The sequence below is a fragment of the Diaphorina citri genome, unplaced genomic scaffold, assembly GCF_000475195.1.
Source record: "Diaphorina citri unplaced genomic scaffold, Diaci psyllid genome assembly version 1.1 scaffold852, whole genome shotgun sequence".
Taxonomy (NCBI): Eukaryota; Metazoa; Arthropoda; class Insecta; order Hemiptera; family Psyllidae; genus Diaphorina; species Diaphorina citri.
The window spans coordinates 69,763-95,780 of NW_007378284.1; the positions used below are offsets into that span (position 1 = coordinate 69,763).

Genomic DNA, 26,018 nt, shown 5'->3' on the forward strand with positions numbered 1-26,018 from the left:
TTAACCAATCAGCAAATCAAATGCCTCTTGTTTAATTAAGCAATCTGTCTAGCTGAAATGTTTTAAATTAACCAGATTGCTTAATTCACTACAAATTTTCATCCAGTAAATGGTTTCTAGAGTTAAGTCTACAGTTAAACTTTTAACTCGAACTTTATTGGCTGAAAAGTTTTTAATTTCAATCAAATCAGATTGCTTAAACGAAGTTCAAACCTCAGATTGTGGGTCCTGAGCATTAGAGTAAATGTTAAAAGATTAAGAGTAAGTTAAAGTAAAACAATGAGTATTTAATGCAATGGTTTGTATCTCTTTTCTATCTTCTTCACGTCTCGTCTCCGCAGCTCCATCTCTGCCTCCTCTCAAGGTCCTAAATGCAGTTTCTCCAAAATAATAATTTCTCCTTTTTTTCTCTCTCTCCTCTCTCCTCTCTCCTCGTCTCTATTTTCCCCTTTTTTTTCCTACTCTGCCAACTTCCTTTCCTTCTCTTCCGTTTCACTTATCAGTTCTCTTTCACTCTTCTCCACTTCTACCTCTCTATCTCGCGTCTAGTGCTTAGCAGTATGTATCATCAAAATAAATTCTTTTTTCCTTCTCTTTCTCTCCTTCTCTTCTATTGAACTCCTATCTTCCTTCTCTCTACTCCACTCTCCTCTTCGTCTCCTACTTGTTGTATCTCTCTTTATCATCATACCACTTTCTCAGACAATATTCATGTCTCGTATTTCTTTAAAATGTTAAAAATGTCAATAAAGCGTTATTTTACAAGTTGAGTATTAATGCAAAGAGAACTAAGACGGAACCACGCCCCCGTTAACTTCCTCACACAGACCTACGTACAGTGAAAGCACGCGCCTGCCCATCTCCACCACTCGCCTCTCACAACTCTCACTCAAAATCCGTACACACCAGCTGCCAATCCACGCGAGGTCCAAGTCTTTCACTCGCGACCTTGTGGCGCTTAACAGCACAGCGGCTGCACCGCCTAGAATGGCCATTTTTAGTTCGTCAGTAACTCCGCCTATTCGAGCGCCGTCTTGACTTAAGGCGGCTAAGAACTCTAACATCTCCCCGCACATGGGGATGTTGTGAATAGAGTGCTGACTCGCGAGGAGAATCACGCTTAGCGACTTGATGAGACGAACTATCACGAATTCGTCCAGTTTGCGTTGCAGATTACGGGCCTTCAGATCCGGATCTTCGATGCTTGCTTTGATGTCGGCTAGTACACGACTGGTCCGATCCAGGGAAATGTCGGAGAGGGTTGCGTCCGGTTTTGTACTGGAGTGGCTGCTGAACACCGGTTTTGCGTCCGGTTTTGTACTAGAGCTACCGATGGACGCCGGTTTTTTGTGAGGTTGAGTGTCCCCAGGGACGTTGTCTGCCGCCAAACTCCGTTCAATCTCCTCCAACATCCTCATATTGTCTTCCTGCCGGCGACGTGTCTCCGCCTCGTCAAACTCACTGAGCGACTCCTTCTCCCGAGGTTTCAACGGAATGAACACATCTTGCCGGGTGGTTTTGCCTCGGATGAGCGGATAGAAGAACCACGGCACTTCGTTGGCAAAATGGTTTACGCGAAGCTTGGCGCCTCCCGGGCCGTGGAACTCGTCTTGGGGCAGATCCAGTTTACGCGACCTCCAGACGAGGTTGCCCAGGATTTCTTCCTTCAGCGCCGTGACGTCTGGAGGTTCTCCGTCAGTTGAACACGGCTGGTGAGAATCTTTCCCTAGCGATTTCACATCTTTCGTCTGTGAAGCGACCTTTCCCGTTCCCTTCTCTAGGGCACTTCCAGCCTTTGGCCCTCCAACGAGATTCTCCTTGTCGGACTTGTCCGTTTTTCCCGTAGGTGAAGCCTCTTCCGGCTGTTCCTCTTCCGGATTCGCCAACAAATGCGCCGAATGACTCAGCGCTCTGATTGCAAGGTTTGAAATCAACCAATAAAAGTTTGAAATCAACCAATCTGATTGCTTAAAAGGCTTGAAATCAACCAATCAAATTGCTTGAAAAGTTTGAAATCAACCAATCTGATTGCTTAAAAGGCTTGAAATCAACCAATCGGGCGAACGAAGTTCAAGAACATAACATGTTAAAGCACCTTATTGAATAAAAGGGGGGGGGGAACTATCTGATTGGCGAAATAGATTGAAATCAACCAATCAAATTGCTTGAAAAGTTTGAAATCAACCAATCTGATTGCTTTAAAGGTTTGAAATCAACCGGTCAAATTGTTTAGAAAGTTTGAGATTAACCAATCAGCAAATCAAATGCCTCTTGTTTAATTAGGCAATCTGTCTAGCTGAAATGTTTTAAATTAACCAGATTGCTTAATTCACTACAAATTTTCATCAGTAAATGGTTTCTAGAGTTAAGTCTACAGTTAAACTTTTAACTCGAACTTTATTGGCTGAAAAGTTTTAATTCAATCAATCAGATTGCTTAAACGAAGTTCAACCTCAGATTGTGGTCCTGAGCATTAGAGTAAAGTTAAAAGATTAGAGTAAGTTAAGTAAAACAATGAGTATTAATGCAATGTTTGTACTCTTTTCTATCTCTCTTCTACGCAAGCACTCACGCACGCTCCATCTCTCTTCTCTTAATCCTAGCAGTTTCTCAAAATAATTTCCTCTTTTCTCTCTCTATTCTTCCCTTTTTCCTCTTACTCCTTTCCTTCCTCTTCGTTCTCACTTACTCAAGTTCTCTTTCACTCTTCTCATTGTCTACTCTTATCTCCCTTTATTTAGCAGTATGTATCTCACAATAAATTCTTTTTTTCCTTTTCTCTTTCTCTCCTTCTCTTCTATTACTCCTATCTTCCTTCCTCTACTCACTCTCTCTTCGTCTCCTACTTGTTGTATCTCTCTGTATCATACCACTTTCTCAGACAATATTTATGTCTCGTATTTCTTTAAAATGTTAAAAATGTCAATAAAGCGTTATTTTACAAGTTGAGTATTAATGCAAAGAGAACTAAGACGGAACCACGCCCCCGTTAACTTCCTCACACAGACCTACGTACAGTGAAAGCACGCGCCTGCCCATCTCCACCACTCGCCTCTCACAACTCTCACTCAAAATCCGTACACACCAGCTGCCAATCCACGCGAGGTCCAAGTCTTTCACTCGCGACCTTGTGGCGCTTAACAGCACAGCGGCTGCACCGCCTAGAATGGCCATTTTTAGTTCGTCAGTAACTCCGCCTATTCGAGCGCCGTCTTGACTTAAGGCGGCTAAGAACTCTAACATCTCCCCGCACATGGGGATGTTGTGAATAGAGTGCTGACTCGCGAGGAGAATCACGCTTAGCGACTTGATGAGACGAACTATCACGAATTCGTCCAGTTTGCGTTGCAGATTACGGGCCTTCAGATCCGGATCTTCGATGCTCGCTTTGATGTCGGCTAGTACACGACTGGTCCGATCCAGGGAAATGTCGGAGAGGGTTGCGTCCGGTTTTGTACTGGAGTGGCTGCTGGACACGGGTTTTGTACTGGAGCTACCAATGGACGCCGGTTTTTTGTGAGGTTGAGTGTCCCCAGGGACGTTGTCTGCCGCCAAACTCCGTTCAATCTCCTCCAACATCCTCATATTGTCTTCCTGCCGGCGACGTGTCTCCGCCTCGTCAAACTCACTGAGCGACTCCTTCTCCCGAGGTTTCAACGGAATGAACACATCTTGCCGGGTGGTTTTGCCTCGGATGAGCGGATAGAAGAACCACGGCATAACAATAAACTTACTAAGACTTAAAAGTATAGTATGTCTTAGTCTTTACCAGAAAAACGAAGTAAAATATTACTAATCACTGACGTCCTACCTTACTTTAATTTAAACCAAACAATTATTGTACGACTAAATCTTGTCTTTGTCTGGATCAGACAATAGAGCAGTATATTTCAAAAAATAAACAACTCTAAGAATGTTATTATTACTGTGTGGTCAAATCTCGTAAAGCGATGACGATAAAAAGTTTGATAAAAGTCTTGGTAGTTAAAGGACGGCCATTCACAAACAAGCAAAAAAACTCATCATAATGGATGAAATGAAAACTGTACAGAATAAAACGTTATTTTACTTTTGTTAAATTTCAAGTTAGACAAACATCACGTGACGAGGGAAAAAAAACTAAATTGACAGGGCACTTCCAGCCTTCGGCCCTCCAACGAGATTCTCCTTGCCGGACTTGTCCGTTTTTCCCGTAGGTGAAGCCTCTTCCGGCTGTTCCTCTTCCGGATTCGCCAACAAATGCGCCGAATGACTCAGCGCATCCAACAGGAGTATCTTCTGGCGCACGCTATACTGGTGTCCGTACGCATGGAACTGGGTTGCCAAATATTCCGCCGCCTGTTTCGGATAGACGAAGAGAATGGAAAGAATGGTGTTGAACCGCACGCGTTCAAACGCCTTGAAGTAAAACTCCGGGTCCATGGTGACGAAGATGTTCAGGAGTTCCAGTCCAACGTGAACATCATCCCGCGGTAGCTGCTCACGAATGATCTTCTCCGCGCTAACCATCGTCTGTATCCAAACCTCCGCGGCATTGTCTGTCTCTTTCGAGCGATCTCGCGTGAAGAAGTCTTTGAGGTCGCGTAGATACTTGGGGACTTTGCTCGCTAACGCGTTTTGAGAAGACGCGGCGTCAGCGGTGACTTCAGCGTATTCCTCATCGTCACTATCCAACAGGAAGGAGTTGGTGCTGCTGGCATCGTCATCGGAATCGGGTTGCTCAGCGGAAGCAACGTTGCTTCCTTCAACGTTTTCTTCCCGATCTCTTTTCGTCTTTTTCTTGCCAACACCCTTTTGATCTTTTTCTCCTTCATGAGCATCCGTCTTGTTTGCATCTTCGGCAGCTTTCTCAGAGTCTTTTCCTCTACTGCCACGGTTTCTGAGGGACACCTCTTGTGTTCCTATCTCGAACTCTTCGAGCAATGCTAACAGCATTTCATCCGCGAGTTCCATACCGGATTGCTCTGGATTAGTTTCGCCAGTTGTTGATGGAATGTTGCTCGTCCCAGTTTCTTTTGTACTTTCAGGATTGCGTTTTACTTTGTTTTCAGTTTTCATTTCTTCTGAATTATCCCTACCTGTGTTTTGTTTTGTTCGACTGACTTTGTCTTTGTTAACTTTGTCCGTTTTGCCTTCACTTACACCCCGTCTTGTCACCATAATTCTCTTCATACTGTCCACGTATGCCTTGGCCTCAGGCGAAATGCAATCGTAATCAAAACCGATGGTCTTTGGTGGACCGTCCTCAGTTTTAGAACTTAGTCCGTCCTCAGAAGCCTTTCCATCTCTAGAAGGTTTAGTGCTTTCAGCCGATTTTATAACGCCTTGAGCAAGACTTTCACCGCTCTTTCCAGGATTGCCCGCACACTCATTGATCATCCCTAGAATGAGATCCCCACAGATCATGCCAATGGTTCGCAGCACCTCGTTCGTGCACTTCAAATGCGACATGATTCCGTTCAGCAGATACTTCTCGGTTGGTGTAATAAGGGTTGGCTCCCAGGCCACCATGTTGACGATCATCTTGGATAGGTAAGCATGCTGATGAAGGTCACTATGGACGATGACCTGGTAGCTTGACCACAGCTGTAGAGCGTTCATGAGCACTCGGCGAAAGACGGCTAGTTCATCACCGGAACTTGGGTTTCCACCGGAACCGGCATCTCTGCTGGAAGATGCTTGCCCCTGTTGTCCACCTTTGGCATTCCCGTCACCTTTAGCCGTATTCTCACCCTCCCCCCGCCCACTTTCGATCGCGTGTTGCACCTCGGACACCTTCGCCAACAAATGCACCAGATTCCTCACCACCACATCCGTCTCTGGATGGAGAACACTCCACTGTCGCTGAAACACCATCTTCACCGCCAGCAGTGCTTCGAAGTCCTTACTGGCCATCCAACGCTCACAGAGGCGTTCGCAGACGAGAGGGTCGTCCACGTACTTTAACATGTACGTGACCAGTAGCTCCAGACTTCGTTTGCCCAGACCGGCCAGCAGGCTTTGCAGACGCGCCGTGAAGAACCCGTCCTCGAGAACCCACAGATGGAAGATGTTCAACATCTTGCGCAGGAAGCGACAGTGTTCCCCCATGGGCGTGGGGCCGATGGGGAAATTGGACAGGAGTTTGTTGAACAGGTGGTGGGACAGGTAGGTGTTGATGTGAAGATACCGTGACTGAGGGATCTCGATAGAATCGTGAACTCCTCCGTCGCTTTGCTCGGTTGTCTTCGAATTGTTACCCGGGCTATCTGGTTTGCCTCCGAGGCTATGTGGAGGTTCTGGTTTAACTTTACCCGCTGGAGGACGGAGGCTTTCAGGAATGCTTTTACAAGGAGATCCTCGACTTTGCTTTTCGTTACGTTTCCCCGTGTTTCCAACTTGCCTTGTCACATCTTGGCCCTTCTGATGAACCTTGCTACAGCCCTCACGAACCCCCTGGAATGTTCCTACTTTCTCAGCGCAACCTTGAGTTTTTCCCGTCACACATTTACCACTCGTTTCACAAACTTTCTCAACTCCTTTCCCTCCCTGTCTACCTTGATTTATTTCACATCTATCACTCGTTTCACAAACTCTTTCAATTCCTTTTACATCCTTTTTCCCTCCCTGCCTATATCTATCGTTCCCAACAGGGTCAAACCCTCCCAAAGGGTCTGCCTTGGCCATCTCCGCCACTAGTTTCACAAACTCTTTCAACTCCTTTTACATCCTTTTTCCCTCCCTGCCTATATCTATCGTTCCCAACAGGGTCAAACCCTCCCAAAGGGTCTGCCTTGGCCATCTCCCACGAGATTCGTATAGCGTTCAGCAAATGCACGAGCACCAGCTTTTCCACGTTGAGAAATCGGAAGAACGCCGGCAGATCCAGTTTGACAGCAATGCTCACGTGAGAAGACAGGTTGGGGAGGAGACTGAGCAGGTCGTCAGCGGTTGAAAACACTGCTCGAGATTCTATTGGGAGACAGGACAGATCGGGAGTTGATGGACTTGGCTGAGTGGCCGCTTTGAAGCTAGGATTTGTCGTCTGACTACTCGTTGATGGGCAGGGCTGAGTCCACGTTGAGAAATCGGAAGAACGCCGGCAGATCCAGTTTGACAGCAATGCTCACGTGAGAAGACAGGTTGGGCAGGAGACTGAGCAGGTCGTCAGCGGTTGAAAAGACTGCTCGAGATTCTATTGGGAGACAGGACAGATCGGGAGTTGATGGACTTGGCTGAGTGTCCGCTTTGAAGCTGGGATTACTCGTTTGACTACCCGTTTGGGGAATGGAGTGAGATTGGCCCGAGTTGGATTGGCAATGCAGGGCTGAGTGTCCGCTTTGAAGCTGGGATTACTCGTTTGACTACCCGTTTGGGGAATGGAGTGAGATTGGCCCGAGTTGGATTGGCAATCTGTTTTCAGAGATTCCTTGGGCTTGGTTTGAGTATCCGATTTGGGAATGGAGTTTGAAGATTGGCTCGAATTGACCGCTGTAGCCTTTGTGGGAGAAGTTCGTGGACTGGTTTTGTCAGCAGACATAGTTTTCCGACTTGCCGAACTTTCTGGGTTTTTAGCACTGGAATTCTTATTATTCTTGTCCACAGTCCCTTTGGGCGTGGAATCATTCTCTCTGTTTGCCGAACTTTTGGTTTGGCAATCTGTTTTCAGAGATTTCTTGGGCTTGGTTTGAGTATCCGATTTGGGAATGGAGTTTGAAGATTGGCTGGAATTGACCGCTGTAGCCTTTGTGGGAGAAGTTCGTGGACTGGTTTTGTCAGCAGACATAGGTTTCCGACTTGCCGAACTTTCTAGGTTTTTAGCACTGGAATTCTTATTATTCTTGTCCACAGTCCCTTTGGGCGTGGAATCAGTCTCTCTACTTGCCGAACTTTCTGAGGTTTTAAAACTGGAATTCTTAGCGTTAACGTCCAGCGTTCCTTTATCCGTGGCATCACTCTCTTCCCAATCCACACAGAACAGGGACAAGAACACCGCCTCATTTCGCATAAGCCGTTTGCCGAACTTTCTGAGGTTTTAGAACTGGAATTCTTAGCGTTAATGTCCAGCGTTCCCTTATCCGTGGCATCACTCTCTTCCCAATCCACACAGAACAGGGACAAGAACACCGCCTCATTTCGCATAAGCCGTACAAGTGTCTCGACCAGTTTGTCCCGATTCCTACAGGGGCGCTCGAATCGCTTGATTCCCGCGATCAACTCCCTCAACGCCCCATCCAGAGTGAACACATTAGCGTCCTCAATCACAATCAGCCTCGTGAGGACAATCTCACCATTCGTCACTTCGAGCAGACTTGGTATCACGGCCGCGAGCAGCCTCGAATACCTTCGGGAGAACTCGGCAAAGCTCGGCCGGGGCCGATCTGTGCCGAGCAGTTTGGCGTGGGTGAGGGGCCCGGGGAGGTGTTTGTTCAGTAGGGTGAGGAGGGCGGGAAGGTTAGGCGGGGCGCAGAGCACAGAGGAGAGGTCTGCGAACAGAGGAACAAACACCCCCCGCGCGGGGATTGTAGTCATGACCACACACCACACCGGGACACTTGGAGACGATGACAGGCGGGGGTTCTCCTTATAATTATTTATGAGTAGGAGGTAGGGTGGGATGATATAAAAATCCTTTGGCCTTGAACATGAGAATTTTACTTCTTGGTGGTCAAATAATTGGGAACTTAAAGTGATTTTCGCAGGGACACAAGGCAAAAGATGTACAGTTATGTACGTATGTATGAATGTTCAAATAAAAATAAAGTATTTGTTGGAGAAAAAACACATCCGAATAATTTGAAGATTTTTCACTTGTTAAATTTAAATTAAGTCTAACACCTTCATAAATATGTAGAGAAGTAGCCTTTACTAAACACATCCACTTAACAATCGACGACAAAAAGTTTGATAAAAGTCTTGGTAGTTAAAGGACGGCCATTCACAAACAAGCAAAAAAAACTCATCATCATGGATGAAATGAAAACTGTACAGAATAAAACGTTATTTTACTTTTGTTAAATTTCAAGTTGGACATACATCACGTGACGAGGGAAAAAACTAAATTGAATCCCTCGGTGGAACAGGGAAGTACATAGGATAGGGAACAAACACAAAACTACACCAAAAAAACCGCGTTCCAACTAAATTGAATCCCTCGGTGGAACAGGGAAGTACATAGGATAGGGAACAAACACAAAACTACACCAAAAAAACCGCGTTCCAAACCCAAAACAAAAATAGATAATTACCTGGAAACGATGCAGGGCCTGGAGCCGGGAAAGACATGGAAGGAGCACCACCCATTGGTAAAGAACTAGCTCCCATTAGAGAACTCGGTCCCATTAGAGAACTTGTTCCCATTGTTAGAGAACTTGGCCCACCCATCGGTAGAGAACTGGGCCCCATTGCTAGAGAACTTGGGCCCAACGATAAAGAACTGAGTCCACTCAGGAGGTCAGCATTGGAAGATTGAGCTACCGAAGATGGGTTAGATAATGGATTGCTACTGGATGCTGCCACGTTGGTGCTAGAGGAAGAACTAAATGCTGACGAGAAGTCTGCGAAATCATCTGCTGCTGCCGCCGATGAGCTGAAATTAAGGAATTGAAGATGAGAATAGAATAAAAATTATATAAATATCAAAATGAAGTCAGCTCCCATGGCGTAGTGGTAACTGCACTCGCCTTGCACGCGGGAGACCCGGGTTCGATTCCCGGCGGGGTCAAGAAATTTGTATCATGCAAATGATTGATTCCGTGACTGTATGTTGCGGGGCCCACTCAGCCTCGTGAGGAAAATGAGTAGCTATGACATATAAATGCGCATAGCGACCGGTGCCAGCATGGTAGGTAAACATTGGATGTTAGGATTATTGAGATATTAGGAAAATCCTACAATGCTGCAGTGAGCACCAAAGTTGTGATATAATAACACAATTATTGAGATATTTTGAAATTCCTACAATGCAGTGAGCACCAAAGTTGTGATATAATAACTCAAAGAAACGGCTTTATTTATTCTCAGTCTAAACAAGGACTTTCTCTCTAGGTACATTTCACATGGGATTTGACCTTCCACCTCTATTTTTAGCTAAATCCCCTTTAGGGATGAGCTATTTTTTCTAACGAAAGTCACAACTTTGGGTGAGAGTTGTGTTTTTTGGGTCACTAGGAAGCTATTTGCTATGAAAACTCATTTTGATATTTAAACGTAAATGCAGTTTCTTTGTGTTATTATATCAAACTTTGGTGCTCACTGCAGCATTGTAGGATTTTTCCCAATATCTCAATAATCCTAACATCCAATGTTTACCTACCATGCTGGCACCGGTCACTATGCGCATTTATATGTCATAGCTACTCATTTTCCTCACGAGGCTGAGTGGGCCCCGCAACAGCCAGTCACGGTATCAACCATTTGCATGGACGCATTTATACATAGCTACTCATTTTCCTCACGAGGCTGAGTGGGCCCCGCAACAGCCAGTCACAGAATCAATATTTTGCAAGATACAAATTTTTCGACCTCGCCGGGAATCAAATCCGGGTCTCCCGCGTGCAAGGTGAGCGCAGTGATCACTACTCCATGGAAGCTGACGATTGGGAGCCACCGTCTTTACCTGGGGAATAAGCGAGTTATTGTTATTAAATAAATGAACTGAGTTGTAAGTTTGAACTTTTTAAAGAGATTTTGATAGAGCGAACTGTAGCTGTTAAGGTCTTATCGTTACGGAATCGAAGAGAGGACAGGATAAGAGAAAGTTAGCCGTTCCGAGAACGTAGCGCGTCTGCCTTGTAAGCACTAGGTCGCGGGTTCGATTCCTGCCTGGGGCCGATCCTAAACAGATAATAATATTCTCGGATCGGCAGGCTTTCTGCTATTCTGTCTTTCTTCTCCATTCGCTTTCAGGGCGATAAGACCTCTGTTGTTACAATTCGCTAGAAGACAAGTAACTCTGGCTTTTGCATTTTTTCTTTTTTAAATCATAAATTATCTAATGTTTATTATAAGAAACTTTCTAATGTTTTTTAAAAGAAACTTATGAGCACCAAAAATTGTGACATAATAATACAAAGAAATTGTACCTATTTATTTATTTTCATTAAGTACATAGTTACTTATGTAAATTTCATGGATTAATGTTTCACCAAGCATGTATATGGTTTTACTATGTTTACAAGAAAAGAAACTTATGTCATGGTTCTAAAAACCAATCTCTTATCTTGACCTCCATACTGTGCAGTGTGTCCTTGGAATGCATGAACAAACTTAAACTTACCATAATGAGCTGCAGCACCCAGGTCTATCCTCTTCAGTCCCATGGTACTTTTCTTGCTAGGCGAGGACAGAGTGGACCTTTTCATGGCCGTATATTTACTAGTGCTGCCCCCCAACGGTTTAATAATAGAACCTAGAGGTTTAATAGCGGTTTAATGCTCACTCTTCAGTACTCACCATAGTGAGCTGCAGCACCCAGGTCTATCTTCTTCAGTCCCGTGGTACTTTTCTTGCTAGGCGAGGACAGAGTGGACTTCTTCGTGTAAGAGATTTGATAGAGGGAACTGTAACTGATAAGGTCTTATCGTTACGGAATCGAAGAGAGGACAGGTTAGCCGTTCCGAGAACGTAGCGCGTCTGCCTTGTAAGCACTAGGTCGCGGGTTCGATTCCTGCCCGGGGCCGATCCCAAACAGATAATATTCTCGGATCGGCTTGCTTTCTCCTATTCTGTCTTTCTTCTCCATTCGCTTTCAGCTTTCAAGGCGATAAGACCTCTGTTACAATTCGCTCTATCAAGTCAAACCTTAAAAAGAAAAAACAGACATACAGACGAACAAACTAAAACTTACCATAGTGAGCTGCAGCACCCAGGTCTATCCTCTTCAGTCCCGTGGTACTTTTCTTACTAGGCGAGGACAGAGTGGACCTTTTCGTGTCCGTATATTTACTAGTGCTGCCCCCCAACGGTTTAATAGTAGAACCTAGAGGTTTAATAGCGGTTTAATGCTCACTCTTCAGTACTTACCATAATGAGCTGCAGCACTTAGGTCTATCATCTTCAGTCCCGTGGTACTTTTCTTGCTAGGCGAGGACAGAGTGGACTTTTTCGTGGCCGTATATTTACTAGTGCTGTCCCCCAGCGGTATAATAGTAGAACCTATAGGTTTAATAGCGGTTTAACGCTCACTCTTCAGTACTTACCATAATGAGCTGCAGCACCCAGGTCTATCCTCTTCAGTCCCGTGGTACTTTTCTTGCTAGGCGAGGACAGAGTGGACCTTTTCGTGGCCATATATTTACTAGTGCTGCCCCCCAACGGTTTAATAGTAGAACCTAGAGGTTTAATAGCGGTTTAATGCTCACTCTTCCGTACTTACCATAGTGAGCTGCAGCACCCAGGTCTATCTTCTTCAGTCCCGTGGTACTTTTCTTGCTAGGCGAGGACAGAGTGGACTTCTTCGTGTCCGTATATTTCCCGCTATAATTTCTTCATATTTTTGGATTTCTGATGGTGATATTTTAGAGTTGTACTTCTCTATCACTTCCTCGCCAAATCTCCTTACACCTGCCATGTGAAATACAAGTGTGTTGGAAGTGCTCTTGTGTAGACACAATGCTTTCTTATACAGCTTGGCTTTGATTTTGTCTAATTCTAGGAGGTGACTGTGCTGTAGGTCTTCTGCCAGGACTTCAAAACTATAACATACAGTGGGCCAGATTTTTATGAGGAAGATTTTATGTATGGTTGTTAGTTTTAGGTGTTTCATATTTTTGATGGTTCCCATACTGTGGCTTGCTTTAATACTCTTTGACTGAATGTGTTTAGTTATAGTTAAAGTTGGTTGCATGAGTATTCCTAGATACATGTATTCATTTGTAAACTCAATGTTTTTGTTGTCATACATTAGAATATCTGTCCTTTTTGTTTTTCCTCCATTTCTAAATTTTATTATCTTGGTTTTGTTGGTATTAATTGTCATTTTGTAGGTTGTGCACCAATTGTGTAAATCTTCCATTGCTTTTTGTAGATCTTCTAGTTTTTCTGAGTAGACCACAAGGTCATCTGCAAACATTAGACATTTGATCGATTGATATTTATGGAATATTTTTGGTAGACTTGAGATGTATATTAGGAACATGGTTGTGCTAAGTGGATCACCCTGTATGATTCCTTTACTTTGTTTAAGAGAAAAATGAAAACACGATAACGATAATACGCCTTCAAGTTTTAATTATGCAATGTGCAAGTTACCTTTAAATGTGTTGGGTTTAGTATGTTGAGTCAATTTCAAGGCGTTTTATTTCAAACGATATCGGGGCCAGGGGCCTAGCTCTGAAAAATTTCAACAGCCTTGTCACATCTTGGCCCTTCTGATGAACCTTGCTACAGCCCTCACGAACCCCCTGGAATGTTCCTACTTTCTCAGCGCAACCTTGAGTTTTTCCCGTCACACATTTACCACTCGTTTCACAAACTTTCTCAACTCCTTTCCCTCCCTGTCTACCTTGATTTATTTCACATCTGCCACTAGTTTCACAAACTCTTTCAACTCCTTTTACATCCTTTTTCCCTCCCTGCCTATATCTATCGTTCCCAACAGGGTCAAACCCTCCCAAAGGGTCTGCCTTGGCCATCTCCCACGAGATTCGTATAGCGTTCAGCAAATGCACGAGCACCAGCTTTTCCACGTTGAGAAATCGGAAGAACGCCGGCAGATCCAGTTTGACAGCAATGCTCACGTGAGAAGACAGGTTGGGGAGGAGACTGAGCAGGTCGTCAGCGGTTGAAAACACTGCTCGAGATTCTATTGGGAGACAGGACAGATCGGGAGTTAGAGATGGGGACAGATCGGGAGTTGATGGACTTGGCTGAGTGGCCGCTTTGAAGCTAGGATTTGTCGTCTGACTACTTGTTGATGGACAAAGTGGTGCAATAATAAACTGTTGAGATGAAGGCACTACATGTCGTAGTTCGACAATCCAAAATAAATTAATATCTGTAAGTACGAGTATATTATACCTTTAGGAATATGATTTATTTGTTCCCTTCTTATCATCATGATTGTTGTACGAGAAAAAAATATCAATGAAATATTTTATTCTTTACTTACAATGTAGGTATTCAAGAAATAAAGAAGGGGGTAAGGGATTAACCTACTTATGTACCTATGACATAATAGATCAGTTGCGCTTACTTGGGTGATGTTTCAAAGTCATAGAGCAGGAAAAATGAGGACCAACGGATTTTTTCTTTTTCTTGGTTTGAAATGAGGACTTAAGGGCCGTTCCCACTTGTCGTTCGGAAAAAAATCGTGTCGTGTGGAGTGGGAACACTCTCATTTAAATTACATTGCCTACAAGGACATTCGAAGAAAAAAAAATCGCATGAAACTCGCGACAAGTGGGAACGGTACTTTAGGGCACAGTTCTAATATACCCCCTACTCATGACCTCAAAAATGGAAGATAACCATGACTGTCTTGTAAGGACTAGGTCGGGGGTTCAATTCCCACCTGGGGTCATCTATATACTCAATAGGTTTTTAGCCAACACCTGAGAGCAGCCTAAGACGGGTTTCGTTTTTGTTGGAACTCATCAGTTAGTCATAGCTATCAGGTGCTGGCCAAGAATTTGGAAGTGTTATTTATACTTCAGAGATGCAAATTGTGGAGAAACAAGAACCTGCGTTTTCTATGTAAGATTATATTTAGTGTTGGGTGTTGTTGTGAGCGCCAGAGTACCACAGGTTCATTCCTGGAACAGCTGGCTTTCTCCTGTTCTCCTCTCTCTTTGATTTTGGGATAAGACCTTAGAAGTTACAGTTCCCTCTGTCAAATCTCTTCAAAAGAAGTTAGGTTTTCCCCCACTAGGAGTCATGTGTCTTCTTGACTTGTCTTCATGCCAATTTTGAGGACCCCTGACTTGGATAATAATTATGGAATATTCCACCCTTCTAGCCAAGTCTAATGCACTGAGATCATTATCATGCATGTCATCCTACAGTCAGTAGATAGTAGAAATATGATAGGTAGATAATTAATAATCTATGTACTTAGTAGTCATTATCATTAGATAGTGGAAATTTAATGGGTAGATAATCTATGTGTTATAAATAGAAACTGTGAGGTGGTATCTAGTAGGTATCTTAATGAGGTGATGTTGTATCTACATAACTTCACTGTTAAAAATTTCGTATGATAGGTATTATGCAAATTCATTCAGGGGTGACATTTTTCCTTTTGTCTTTTCTTCTTCCACCTCTATTTTTATCAAAGGCAATCGTCAGGTGATAATTCTTTCTTTCTTCGGTACTTGTGCAGAAGCCATGTCCGTGGAATATTGCTACCAAAGGAACTGGCACAAACGAGCAGTGACCCTGGTTATTATAGGGATAGGTTAAACGCAAGAAGGAGTTTTCACAATTAGAGCAGTGATTAGTGTTATTATAAGGTTAGGTTAAATGCTAAAAGGAGCTTTTCTGTTCCACAGACGTGACTTCTGCATAATTACCATTTCTTCTTTTAGTTCTTCCATATTTAATCTTTTAATTGATCAAAAACATTCTGCCTCTGGGAATAACAGATTTATCTAGGTAGCTTTGCCTGTTCCTTTTGCTACTTTCATGATTAGATTATAAAAAGCATCAATATGTTCATAAATTGACTCATTTAGGTATACTGTTTAAATTTTATATGACTCAAAAGTCCTTTTACTCTAGCAGTCCCTACAAAAGTACCACACTAATTGTTATTTCCTAAACAAATGACTAAATGTTATTTCCTAAAATATGTACAAGGTCATATACATACCTGTTGGCCCCCAGGCTTCATCATTAGTTGCCTCTCGTACTTTTGCCTCGATTTCTGTATAGTTCATAACAACATTGGTTCTGAAAAAGAACACATTGTCATTGTTTTAAATTAAATCATATACCAATGGAGTGTTAACAGGAAAAGGAATTAAAGAAGGAATTTTTAACTGGGTTAGGTGTACCTATTTAAATGCTTACCAATGGAGTGTTAACAGGAAAAGGAATTAAAGAAGGAATTTTTAACTGGGTTAGGTGTACCTATTTAAATGCTTGGCACAAATATAATGCCCCGATTATTACACCTAGATAAATTTTATGACTCGACTTGGACTCAAACCACCAAACCCCAGATCCAAAGTCCAACGTGTTAACAACTGCACCACTGAGGTTGTGGAGTGTTAACAGCTTTCAAAAAGTTAAATTTCAATACCTACAATTGGCAATTTCAGTGTCCAAAACAATGCCACACTTATGTGACCTACTAATTGCTGGAACCACAACCTGGGTAACATATAGCTGAAGTCATTGGATAAAGCAATCCCATTGATTATTAACTATGAAAATTAAATCAATCTCTTAGAAATGAGAATAACTTGAACCAAGCTCAAACTTAGATTGTGGATTGTGGTCCTGTGCCCTAAATCACCAAAGTATGGAAAAGTATTTACAATTCCATATTTCGATATGATTTGTCCAGATTCAAAATTCTGCTTTTCCATTGGCTATTACACTTGTAAGATACTTTTCCATACTTTGGTGATTGTGGTCCTGGGCCCCGTTTCATGAAACTTATAAGTCCTGTAATACAGGGAAATTGCCTCTATTAAAGCCAAATTTTAAAGATGGTCGTTTCACCGAAAGATATCAGTAAGAATTAATTAAAAAATGAACAGCCAGTCTAAGGAGTTGATTTTATAGGAACTTCTCGAAAGCCCGTATTATAGGACTTATTATACAGGACTTGTTATAAATGTTGTTCCATACTTTACTATAGGAAATACTTAGAATATAATAATTTTTAGAAGTAGAATGTTTCGTGTTTCATAGATCTACTTGTACAAATGGGAAATTTAGCTAGTATTATAGGCGAATGTAAGATCTTCCTCGAACATGATTATAAATTGATTTGGGAGTGTTTTCGCCATAATATCAGTAAATTTTATAGGAAATTCACACCATTCTGTTTCATTAAAGAATTGTATTTTAATTTGGAGCTTGTATTACAGGAGAAATTTTAGCATATCGAGATCACGCGTAATTTATTTTATAAGTTTGCGATCTTGGTGTTTAGGTATTTCAAACACAACGTAAGTTGTGTAATGTGACATATTATGACTTTAGTGGACGGTTTGGACTAAAATATGACAAAAATTTGCTACATCGAAATTGATCCATACTATTTTTCTTTTTTTACCCCCAGTGTCACTGGGAATTGAGTTCACCCCCAAAACCTTCTGCTGGAATCCTAAAAAATCTGAGATCTATCTGAAGAAGAGAAAACATTGAATGTATTTTTATTATTATTCGAATTATATATTTACAAAATACAAATTAATTATTAATATTATATTTTTATACAAAATTAACACAAAAAAATACACAATACAACATTGAATTAAGATTATAAAATAGGGGGAAAAAGAGATAGATAGAGAGAGATAATATTTAAGTTTAATGTTAATAATATTAATGTATTTTGTTAAAATTATTTTGAATAAATCGATACTCTTTATACAGGGGGAGGGGATTGAAAAACAAAATTCAAATACGACATATACAAACTGCAAACAAAATATGTAAGAATAAATTGAATATTTTTTTTCTCGTTTTTTTTTTATATTATTTAATTGTATTTGTATGAAATCTCAATAGTATAAAAATATTTTGTGTTTAAATCTCCATAAAATTGAGGAATAAATTTCTAGTTGACTTCCGTACTTGGAAAATAAATCAATCAAAGGGCAAAATCAACTTATGGGACAAACCCATTATTTTATTCCAAGAGGACCATGATATTATGGGTTATTATTTAATTTTTAACACCTACTATTATTGTGATGGAAAATAATAATATCAATATTATCAATGGAGTTCAAGTTGAATTTTCAAATAAATGATGATTATTGATATAAATAATAAGGTATAAAAGGACAAAATTGAGAAGTCACAGAGAACACAACACAAAAAGTCTATGCACAACACACACTAGAATAATCGTATTTAATTAGTTAGTATTGTACCTAGTTAGTATTTAATATATGATCTCATCAACATAATTATGATGAAAATAATATATGATCAAAGATATCAAGTTTCAAGAGAGATTTTATATTGAAAGCCGTAGGTATATGATCTCATCAACATAATTATGATGAAAATAATATATGATCAAAGATATCAAGTTTCAAGAGAGATTTTATATTGAAAGCCGTATTTTATTGTATCAAGAAAAAGGACACACACAAAAAGTCCCATCATGCCAACAGTTTTCAGAGCTATGTATAAACGAGCTTTGGAGGTCGGTTGAAAAAGAAGTAAAATTGTGTGCCTGAGTACCTCGGCAAAATGAATAAATTACGGCTATAATTTTCATAGTTAAAAAAGAAAATTTTAAAATTAACTTAAAATTACGAAAATCACATTCACAAACATCAAAATTTTCCGCTTTTCCTAAAACAATTTCCTCCGTACGGGACTAGCCCACCAAGAAAAAGGACCCACACAAAAAGTCCCATCATGCCAACAGTTTTCAGAGCTATGAATAAACGAGCTTTGGAGGTCGGTTAAAAAAGAAGTAAAATTGTGTGCCTGAGTACCTCGGCAAAATGAATAAATTACAGCTATAATTTTCATCATTAAAAAAGACAATTTTAAAATTAACTTAAAATTACGAAAATCACATTTACAAACATCAAAATTTTCCGCTTTTCCTAAAACAATTTCCTCTGTAGGGGACTAGCCCATGTCTTTTCGTACCTTGAACGAATTGTGAATAGAAAATACACAAACTTCTCCCATATAAAACCTAAACGCTTGACAGTCATTGTAAAAAATATATTTGGACCACATTCTTCTGCCCCTGTTAGATATGTACTTATGGATACCTACTTTCGGTAGTCTTGATTTGAGCTAGATTATTGTTGTTCAATAAAGTTCAGTTTGTTCTTACTAAAATGAAACATGGTGTCAGGAATTGACATAAGAAGAACCCCTAAAAACATTGCATAACCATTATGATAGTTGTGATGTCAAAATTTTGCAAAATGTAAAGTGCAAAGTTGTTTTCTAGAACGCAGTCTAATGTATACAGCAGCACAAACCTGAGGAGTCAATGGGTTAAGATTTATCTTTGGAAATTAAAAAGTAAAATGTTGATACCTGAGGAGTCAATGGGTTAAGATTTATCTTTGGAAATTAAAAAGTAAAATGTTGATACCTGAGGAGTCAATGGGTTAAGATTTATCTTTGGAAATTGAAGAACTAAAAGGGTTAAGACAATAGGTAATACATAATATAGGTCTGTATTGCATATAATTATCAATAATCAGGGCTGAAATATGAAATATCAATTTTTGGGTCAGAATTTCGAAATGAATCATAGAAGTGACCTATTTGAAGCGCAAAACATCTCTCAGGTTCCCTTTGAAAAATTTCAAATTTGGTGATCAGAGAAATAATAGGGCGGACTAGAAGTGACCTATTTGAAGCACAAAACATCTCTCAGGTTCCATTTGAAAATTTCAAATTTGGTGATCAGAGAAATAATAGGGCGGACTTTAAATCTTGAAAAGACCATAGCTCCGGTCCTGGTTATGGGATTGACTTCAAACTTGTACCAAAGTACTGTAGTTTTTAAGGTATTTCTTCCGGTGTGTTAAAAGTTGGGGATACCAGCCTAGTTAGTAGTGCGTCTGCCTTGTAAGCGCTAGGCCGCGGGTTCGATTCCCGCCCGGGGCGGATTTTATCCTGATGGGATAATGTCATTTAATATTTCAAAGTTAACCCCCTTCGTATAGATCCTGTTGCTGTTAGGAGCTTGAGACCAGTAGATAAAGTTTCAATCTTGAAATATAAAAAGTAAGTACGTGTTTTTACCCATGTCTTGTTTCACCGATTGCATTTCTGAACCTGCCTCGGTGGTGTAGTGGTCAAGGCGCTCGCCTGGTAAACAGGAGGGCGTGGGTTCAATCCCAGCCGAGGTATGGAATACCGAGAAGTGACCTATTTGAAGCGCAAAACATCTCTCAGGTTCCCTTTGAAAAATTTCAAATTTGGTGATCAGAGAAATAATAGGGCGGACTTTAAATCTTGAAAAGACCATAGCTCCGGTCCTGGTTATGGGATTGATTTCAAACTTGTACCAAAGTACTGTATTTTTTAAGGCATTTCTTCCGGTGTGTTCAAAGTTGGGGATTCTCATTTAATATTTCAAAGTTAACCCCCTTGGTTTAGATCCTGTTGCTGTTAGGAGCTTGAGACCAGTAGATGAAGTTTCAATCTTGAAATATAAAAAAGTAAGTAAGTACGTGTTTTTACCCATGTCTTGTTTCACCGTTAAAAGTTGGGGATTCTCATTTAACATTTCAAAGTTAACCCCCTTGGTATAGATCCTGTTGCTGTTAGGAGCTTGAGACCAGTAGATGAAGTTTCAATCTTGAAAAATAAAAAGTAAGTACGTGTTGTACGTGTTTTTACCCATGTCTTGTTTCACCGAGGGCATTTCTGAACAATATGAGAATAGCCCATTTTAAATGGAATTCGTTGGGGATTGTCATTTAGTATTTCAAAGTTAACCCCCTTCGTATAGATCCTGTTGCTGTTAGGAGCTTGAGACCAGTAGATAAAGTTTCAATCTTGAAATATAAAAAGTGTACGTGTTGTACGTGTTTTTACCCATGTCTTGTTTCACCGAGGGCATTTCTGAACAATATGAGAATAGCCCATTTTAAATGGAATTCTGCTAAAAATTATAAGGTGGGACTTTATAAACCGTCCCTTTCACTCACCCTGGTCCTTATTGAACTCATCCACACACGTGTACGACTCGAGGGCGCGCAAATCATACAGATGTTCGCGCGCAGACGTCACCACGCGCTCACTACCGTTGCGCACCAGATAGTGCAACAGTAGCAGGGACTTGTAGACGCGGCGCCAGTACTTGCGATTGTCGCCGGTCGCCACTAGGCGACGGTAGAGCATACCCATCACCTCGGCGTAGTGCTCGTAGGCGAACGTCGCGTGAGCGATCTCCTGCATGAGAGCTCCTGAGGGAAGAATACGGAAAGTAAGGTTAGAGCACCACCCATTGGTAAAGAACTAGCTCCCATTAGAGAACTCGGTCCCATTAGAGAACTTGTTCCCATCGTTAGAGAACTTGGCCCACCCATCGGTAGAGAACTGGGCCCCATTGCTAGAGAACTTGGGCCCAAAGATAAAGAACTGAGTCCACTCAGGAGGTCAGCATTGGAAGATTGAGCTACCGAAGATTGGTTAGATAATGGATTGCTACTGGATGCTGCCACGTTGGTGCTAGAGGAAGAACTAAATGCTGACGAGAAGTCTGCGAAATCATCTGCTGCTGCCGATGAGCTGAAATTAAGGAATTGAAGATGAGAATAGAATAAAAATTATATACATATCAAAATGAGTTTTTCATAGCAAATAGCTTCCTAGTGACCCAAAAAACACAACTCTGACCCAAAGTTGTGACTTTCGTTAGAAATGTATAGCTCACCCCTAAATGGGATTTAGCTAAAAATAGAGGTGGAAGTTCAAATCCCATGTGAAATGTACCTAGAGAGAAAGTCTTTTAGACTGAGAATAAATAAAGCCGTTTCTTTGAGTTATTTTATCACAACTTTGGTGCTCACTGCATTGTAGGACTTTCAAAATATCTCAATAATCTTAATATCCAAATCCAACCTACCATGCTGGCACCGGTCGCTAGGCGCATTTATATGTCATAGCTACTCATTTTCCTCACGAGGCTGAGTGGGCCCCGCAACGGCCAGTCACAGAATCAGTATTTTGCAAGATACAAATTTTTCGACCTCGCCGGGAATCAAATCCGGGTCTCCCGCGTGCAAGGTGAGCGCAGTGATCACTACTCCATGGAAGCTGACCTAATGTGCCAGTATAAACAAAGTCTTTCCTTCACTTACCTAATTTTAGGTAGTATTCTATTCACACTTACCTAATTTTAGGTAGTATTCTATTCACACTCACCTAATTTTACTAGAGTCTACATTACTATTGGCGAAGCTCGCCGCTTCGAAATCACCAAAGTCCGTATTGCTTGTGGATTTGCTTGGGGTGGCCTCAGGGGTAATCAACTCGCCTAGTAGGTCGAACCCATTGGAATCACTGGACACTTTTGAGGCCCCCTGGGCGGGGCCCGCGCTGACACCGGATTGGGAACCACTGTCTTTACCTGGGGAAATAAGAGAGTTATTGTTATTAAATAAATGAACTGAGTTGTAATTGTAAGTTTGAACTTTTTTAAAGACATTTTGATAGAGGGAACTGTAACTGTTAAGGTCTTATCATTACGGAATCGAAGAGAGGACAGGATAAGAGAAAGTTAACCGTTCCGAGAACGTAGCGCGTCTGCCTTGTAAGCACTAGGTCGCGGGTTCGATTCCTGCCCGGGGCCGATCCTAAACAGATAATAATATTCTCGGATCGGCTGGCTTTCTCCTATTCTGTCTTTCTTCTCCATTCGCTTTCAGGGCGATAAGACCTCTGTTGTTACAATTCGCTCTATCAAATCAAACCTTAAAAAGAAAAAACAGACATACAGACGAACAAACTAAAACTTACCATAATGAGCTGCAGCACCCAGGTCTATCCTCTTCAGTCCCGTGGTACTTTTCTTGCTAGGCGAGGACAGAGTGGACCTTTTCGTGGCCGTATATTTACTAGTGCTGCCCCCCAGCGGTTTAATAGTAGAACCTAGAGGTTTAATAGCGGTTTAATGCTCACTCTTCCGTACTTACCATAGTGATCTGCAGCACCCAGGTCTATCTTCTTCAGTCCCGTGGTACTTTTCTTGCTAGGCGAAGACAGAGTGGACTTCTTTGTGTTCGTATATTTCCCGCTAGTGCTGCTACCTAGCGGTTTAATAGTAGAACCTAGAGGTTTAATGCTCACTCTTCAGTACTTACCATAGTGAGCTGCAGCACCCAGGTCTATCTTCTTCAGTCCCGTGGTACTTTTCTTGCTAGGCGAGGACAGAGTGGACTTCTTCGTGTCCGTATATTTCCCGCTAGTGCTGCCACCTAGCGGTTTAATTGGTGGAGGTGCAATGGTGGAGGGAGGTGGAGGAGACTGGTTGTCCACGTCGGACGAGTCGTCCACATCGTTATCACTGGAAAAGAAGCCATCTCCAGTTAGACAGGGTAGTTTGAAATGAGGACTTAAGGGCCGTTCCCACTTGTCGTTCCGAAAAAAATCGTGTCGTGTGTAGTGGGAAGACTCTCATTTAAATTAAATTGCCTGCAGAACATTCGAAAAAAAAAAAAATCGGAAGAAATTCGCGACAAGTGGGAACTGGCCTTTATAGTTTTAAGATCCCCGTTACGAAGGTCACCACTTTATTCAGCACCTGTTTTAGACTGTACACGGATTTGATATGTCACACCCCTTATTCAGGATGGAAGGAAAAAAAAAAATCTCGCCTCCCGTGTTTACCAATAAAAGCAAAAGAAGATTATTTGGCTTCCCATGAAATTCGACGTAAGTACTATACATATAAGAAGGCAAGAAGAACCACGATCCCGATTGACCCCGCTCTTACCTTGTGTTTTCACTCTCCTCAAATCCCGCTACTCGGTCTGTATCCCAATCATCTTCCTTACTCCAATCCTTAGCCGGAGGCAAATCCTCCCATTGATCCCCTGAACCTGGGCCTGCAAAATCATTTACCCTCATCAATTGACCAAACAAAGTGAGTAGGTATTCCGGGCACAATAAAACTAAGCATAGTCTCAAGGCATTTGATTGGTCAATTTTGACTTGAGACTGATCTAAGAACGATCATTCTTGTTCATAAATACGAGTGTCAGAAAAAAAAAGTTCATTATTTAACGAAAAAAGAGAATTATATAAAGTTAAGATCCCTTCACTGTAGTTCCCGTAAAACCAAAGACAGCAAAGCCCTCAAGACGGTAGATTCCAAGTTAAGTGTAAATTGCGGCTGTCGTCAAAATTAAAAAGCCACCTACAATAAAGTGGTGCAATAATAAACTGTTGAGATGAAGGCACTACATGTCCCAGTTCGACAATCCAAAATAAATTAAGATCTGTAAGTATATTATACCTTTAGAAACATGGGTTTTTTGTTCCCTTCTTATCATCATGATTGTTGTATTGGATGAGAAAAAAATATCAATGAAATATTTTATTTTGTCAGAGCACCTCCACAGAATTGGCTGTGCTGACTCCCCAATATGCCCATTATGCTCACATCAATCACCCATGAATGCAGCACACTTAATTACTTGCCCTGCCGTGGAAGCCAGCAATGATATTGTAGGAAAATATAGGGACGCGCGTAGGAAAATGACATAATAATCAATTCCTTTGCATTAGTAAACAACAACAAACTTACACTGTAGGTATTCAAGAAATAAAGAAGGGGGTAAGGGATTAACCTACTTATGTACCTATGACATAATTGATGTCAAATAAATTGTTTCCTAGTGATTACAATTAAATGAGTAAATAGGACATTCATTTTCTTACCAAAGCCAGACATGGTGACGCCATCGCTGGACATGCCAATATACTTGTCCTTGTTCTTCTTGGCCTTCTTCCTGAAAAATTAATGTCACCACGTTATTCAGCACCTGAAACCATACGGATTTGATATGTCAGACCCCTTGTTCAACATGAAAAAAATCTTGCCTCCGGTACTTACTAAGTTACCACCCCCAATAATATGCAAAGAAGAAGCATGATCCCGATTAATCCCGCTCTTACCTTGTGTTTTCACTCTCCTCAAATCCCGCTACTCGGTCTGTATCCCAATCATCTTCCTTACTCCAATCCTTAGCCGGAGGCAAATCCTCCCATTGATCCCCTGAACCTGGGCCTGCAAAACCATTCACACTCATCAATTGACCAAAGTGAGTATGTATTCCGTACACAATAAAACAACAAAATAATGTAAAGAGGCAAAATAAAGATTTATTCAAAGTGAGTACAACAACACAACCAACCACAACAACCTCAATACATTATGTATTGAGGTTTAGACAAGGGGTAACGTCTCCTTATTTCTATAATAATATGTTCCTAATTTGTCATGTACCTATGTATATTATATGAAATAAAGAGATGTATATGTTAAAAAAAAAAAAGTGAGTATGTATTCCGTACACAATAAAACAACAAAATAATGTAAAGAGGCAAAATAAAGATTTATTTATGAACAAAATGCTGGCTCTTAAGTTCGTGCTAAGCATAGTCTCAAGGCATTTGATTGGTCAATTTTGACTTGAGACTGATCGAGTATGTATTCCGTGCACAATAAAACAACAAAATAATGTAAAGAGGCAAAATAAAGATTAAGAAAAAAAAAGTTCATTATTTAACGAAAAAAGAGAATTATGTAAAGTTATGATCCCTTCACTTTAGTTCCCGTAAAACCAAAGACAGCAAAGCCCTCAAGACGGTAGATTCCAAGTGTCAATTGCGGCTGTCATCAAAATTAAAAAGCCACCTACAATAAAGTGGTGCAATAATAAACTGTTGAGATGAAGGCACTACATGTCCTAGTTAGACAATCCAAAATAAATTAAGATCTGTAAGTATATTATACCTTTAGGAATATGGTTTATTTGTTCCCTTCTTATCATCATGATTGTTGTATTGGACGAGAAAAAAAAACATCAATGAAATATTTTATTCTTTACTTACAATGTAGGTATTCAAGAAATAAAGAAGGGGGTAAGGGATTAACCTACTTATGTACCTATGACATAATTGATCAGTTGCGCTTACTTGGGTCATGTTTCAAAGTCATAGAGCAGGAAAAATGAGGACCAACGGATTTTTTCTTTTTCTTCTACGACTTCTAGATACCAAGATACATCGATTTAAAAAATACCGGTAAATCGTGAAGTTTGACGTCACGGAATACGCTCCCGTAGGCGATGACGTCATAATTTATGACTCCCGCTTTGTTTGTGCGCAAGCGTTTCTGCGCATTTTGACGTGAAATCTGACGT

The 26,018-nt window shown here is 41.2% G+C and overlaps 1 protein-coding gene across 1 annotated transcript; it reads right to left on the bottom strand.

The window, feature by feature from the left end:
- Positions 1–691: 691 nt before the first annotated feature.
- On the bottom strand, positions 692–24,603 carry LOC103512565. The gene is made up of 11 exons (XM_026826000.1): positions 24,532–24,603; positions 23,585–23,696; positions 22,953–23,155; positions 22,015–22,219; positions 21,092–21,378; positions 9,228–9,278; positions 8,003–8,465; positions 7,305–7,622; positions 6,773–7,046; positions 4,204–6,657; positions 692–1,868 (listed from the first exon to the last, which is right to left on the bottom strand). The coding sequence occupies exons 1-11, from the start codon at positions 24,563–24,565 to the stop codon at positions 789–791; spliced, it is 5,481 nt and encodes a 1,826-aa protein (XP_026681801.1). The 5' UTR covers positions 24,566–24,603; the 3' UTR covers positions 692–788.
- Between the last annotated feature and the right edge of the window lie 1,415 nt (positions 24,604–26,018).

What these genes read in the sequence shown, in the direction of transcription:
- LOC103512565 (XM_026826000.1), bottom strand. Translation starts at nt 24,565, where the DNA reads ATGTCCAGCGATGGCGTCACCATGTCTGGCTTTG. An exon ending in GAGGAGAGTGAAAACACAAG is followed by an intron (nt 23,156 to 23,584) that starts GTAAGAGCGGGG and finishes CTTCTTTTCCAG; the next exon opens with TGATAACGATGTGGACGACT. An exon ending in GTAGACTCTAGTAAAATTAG is followed by an intron (nt 21,379 to 22,014) that starts GTGAGTGTGAAT and finishes CCTTAATTTCAG; the next exon opens with CTCATCGGCAGCAGCAGATG.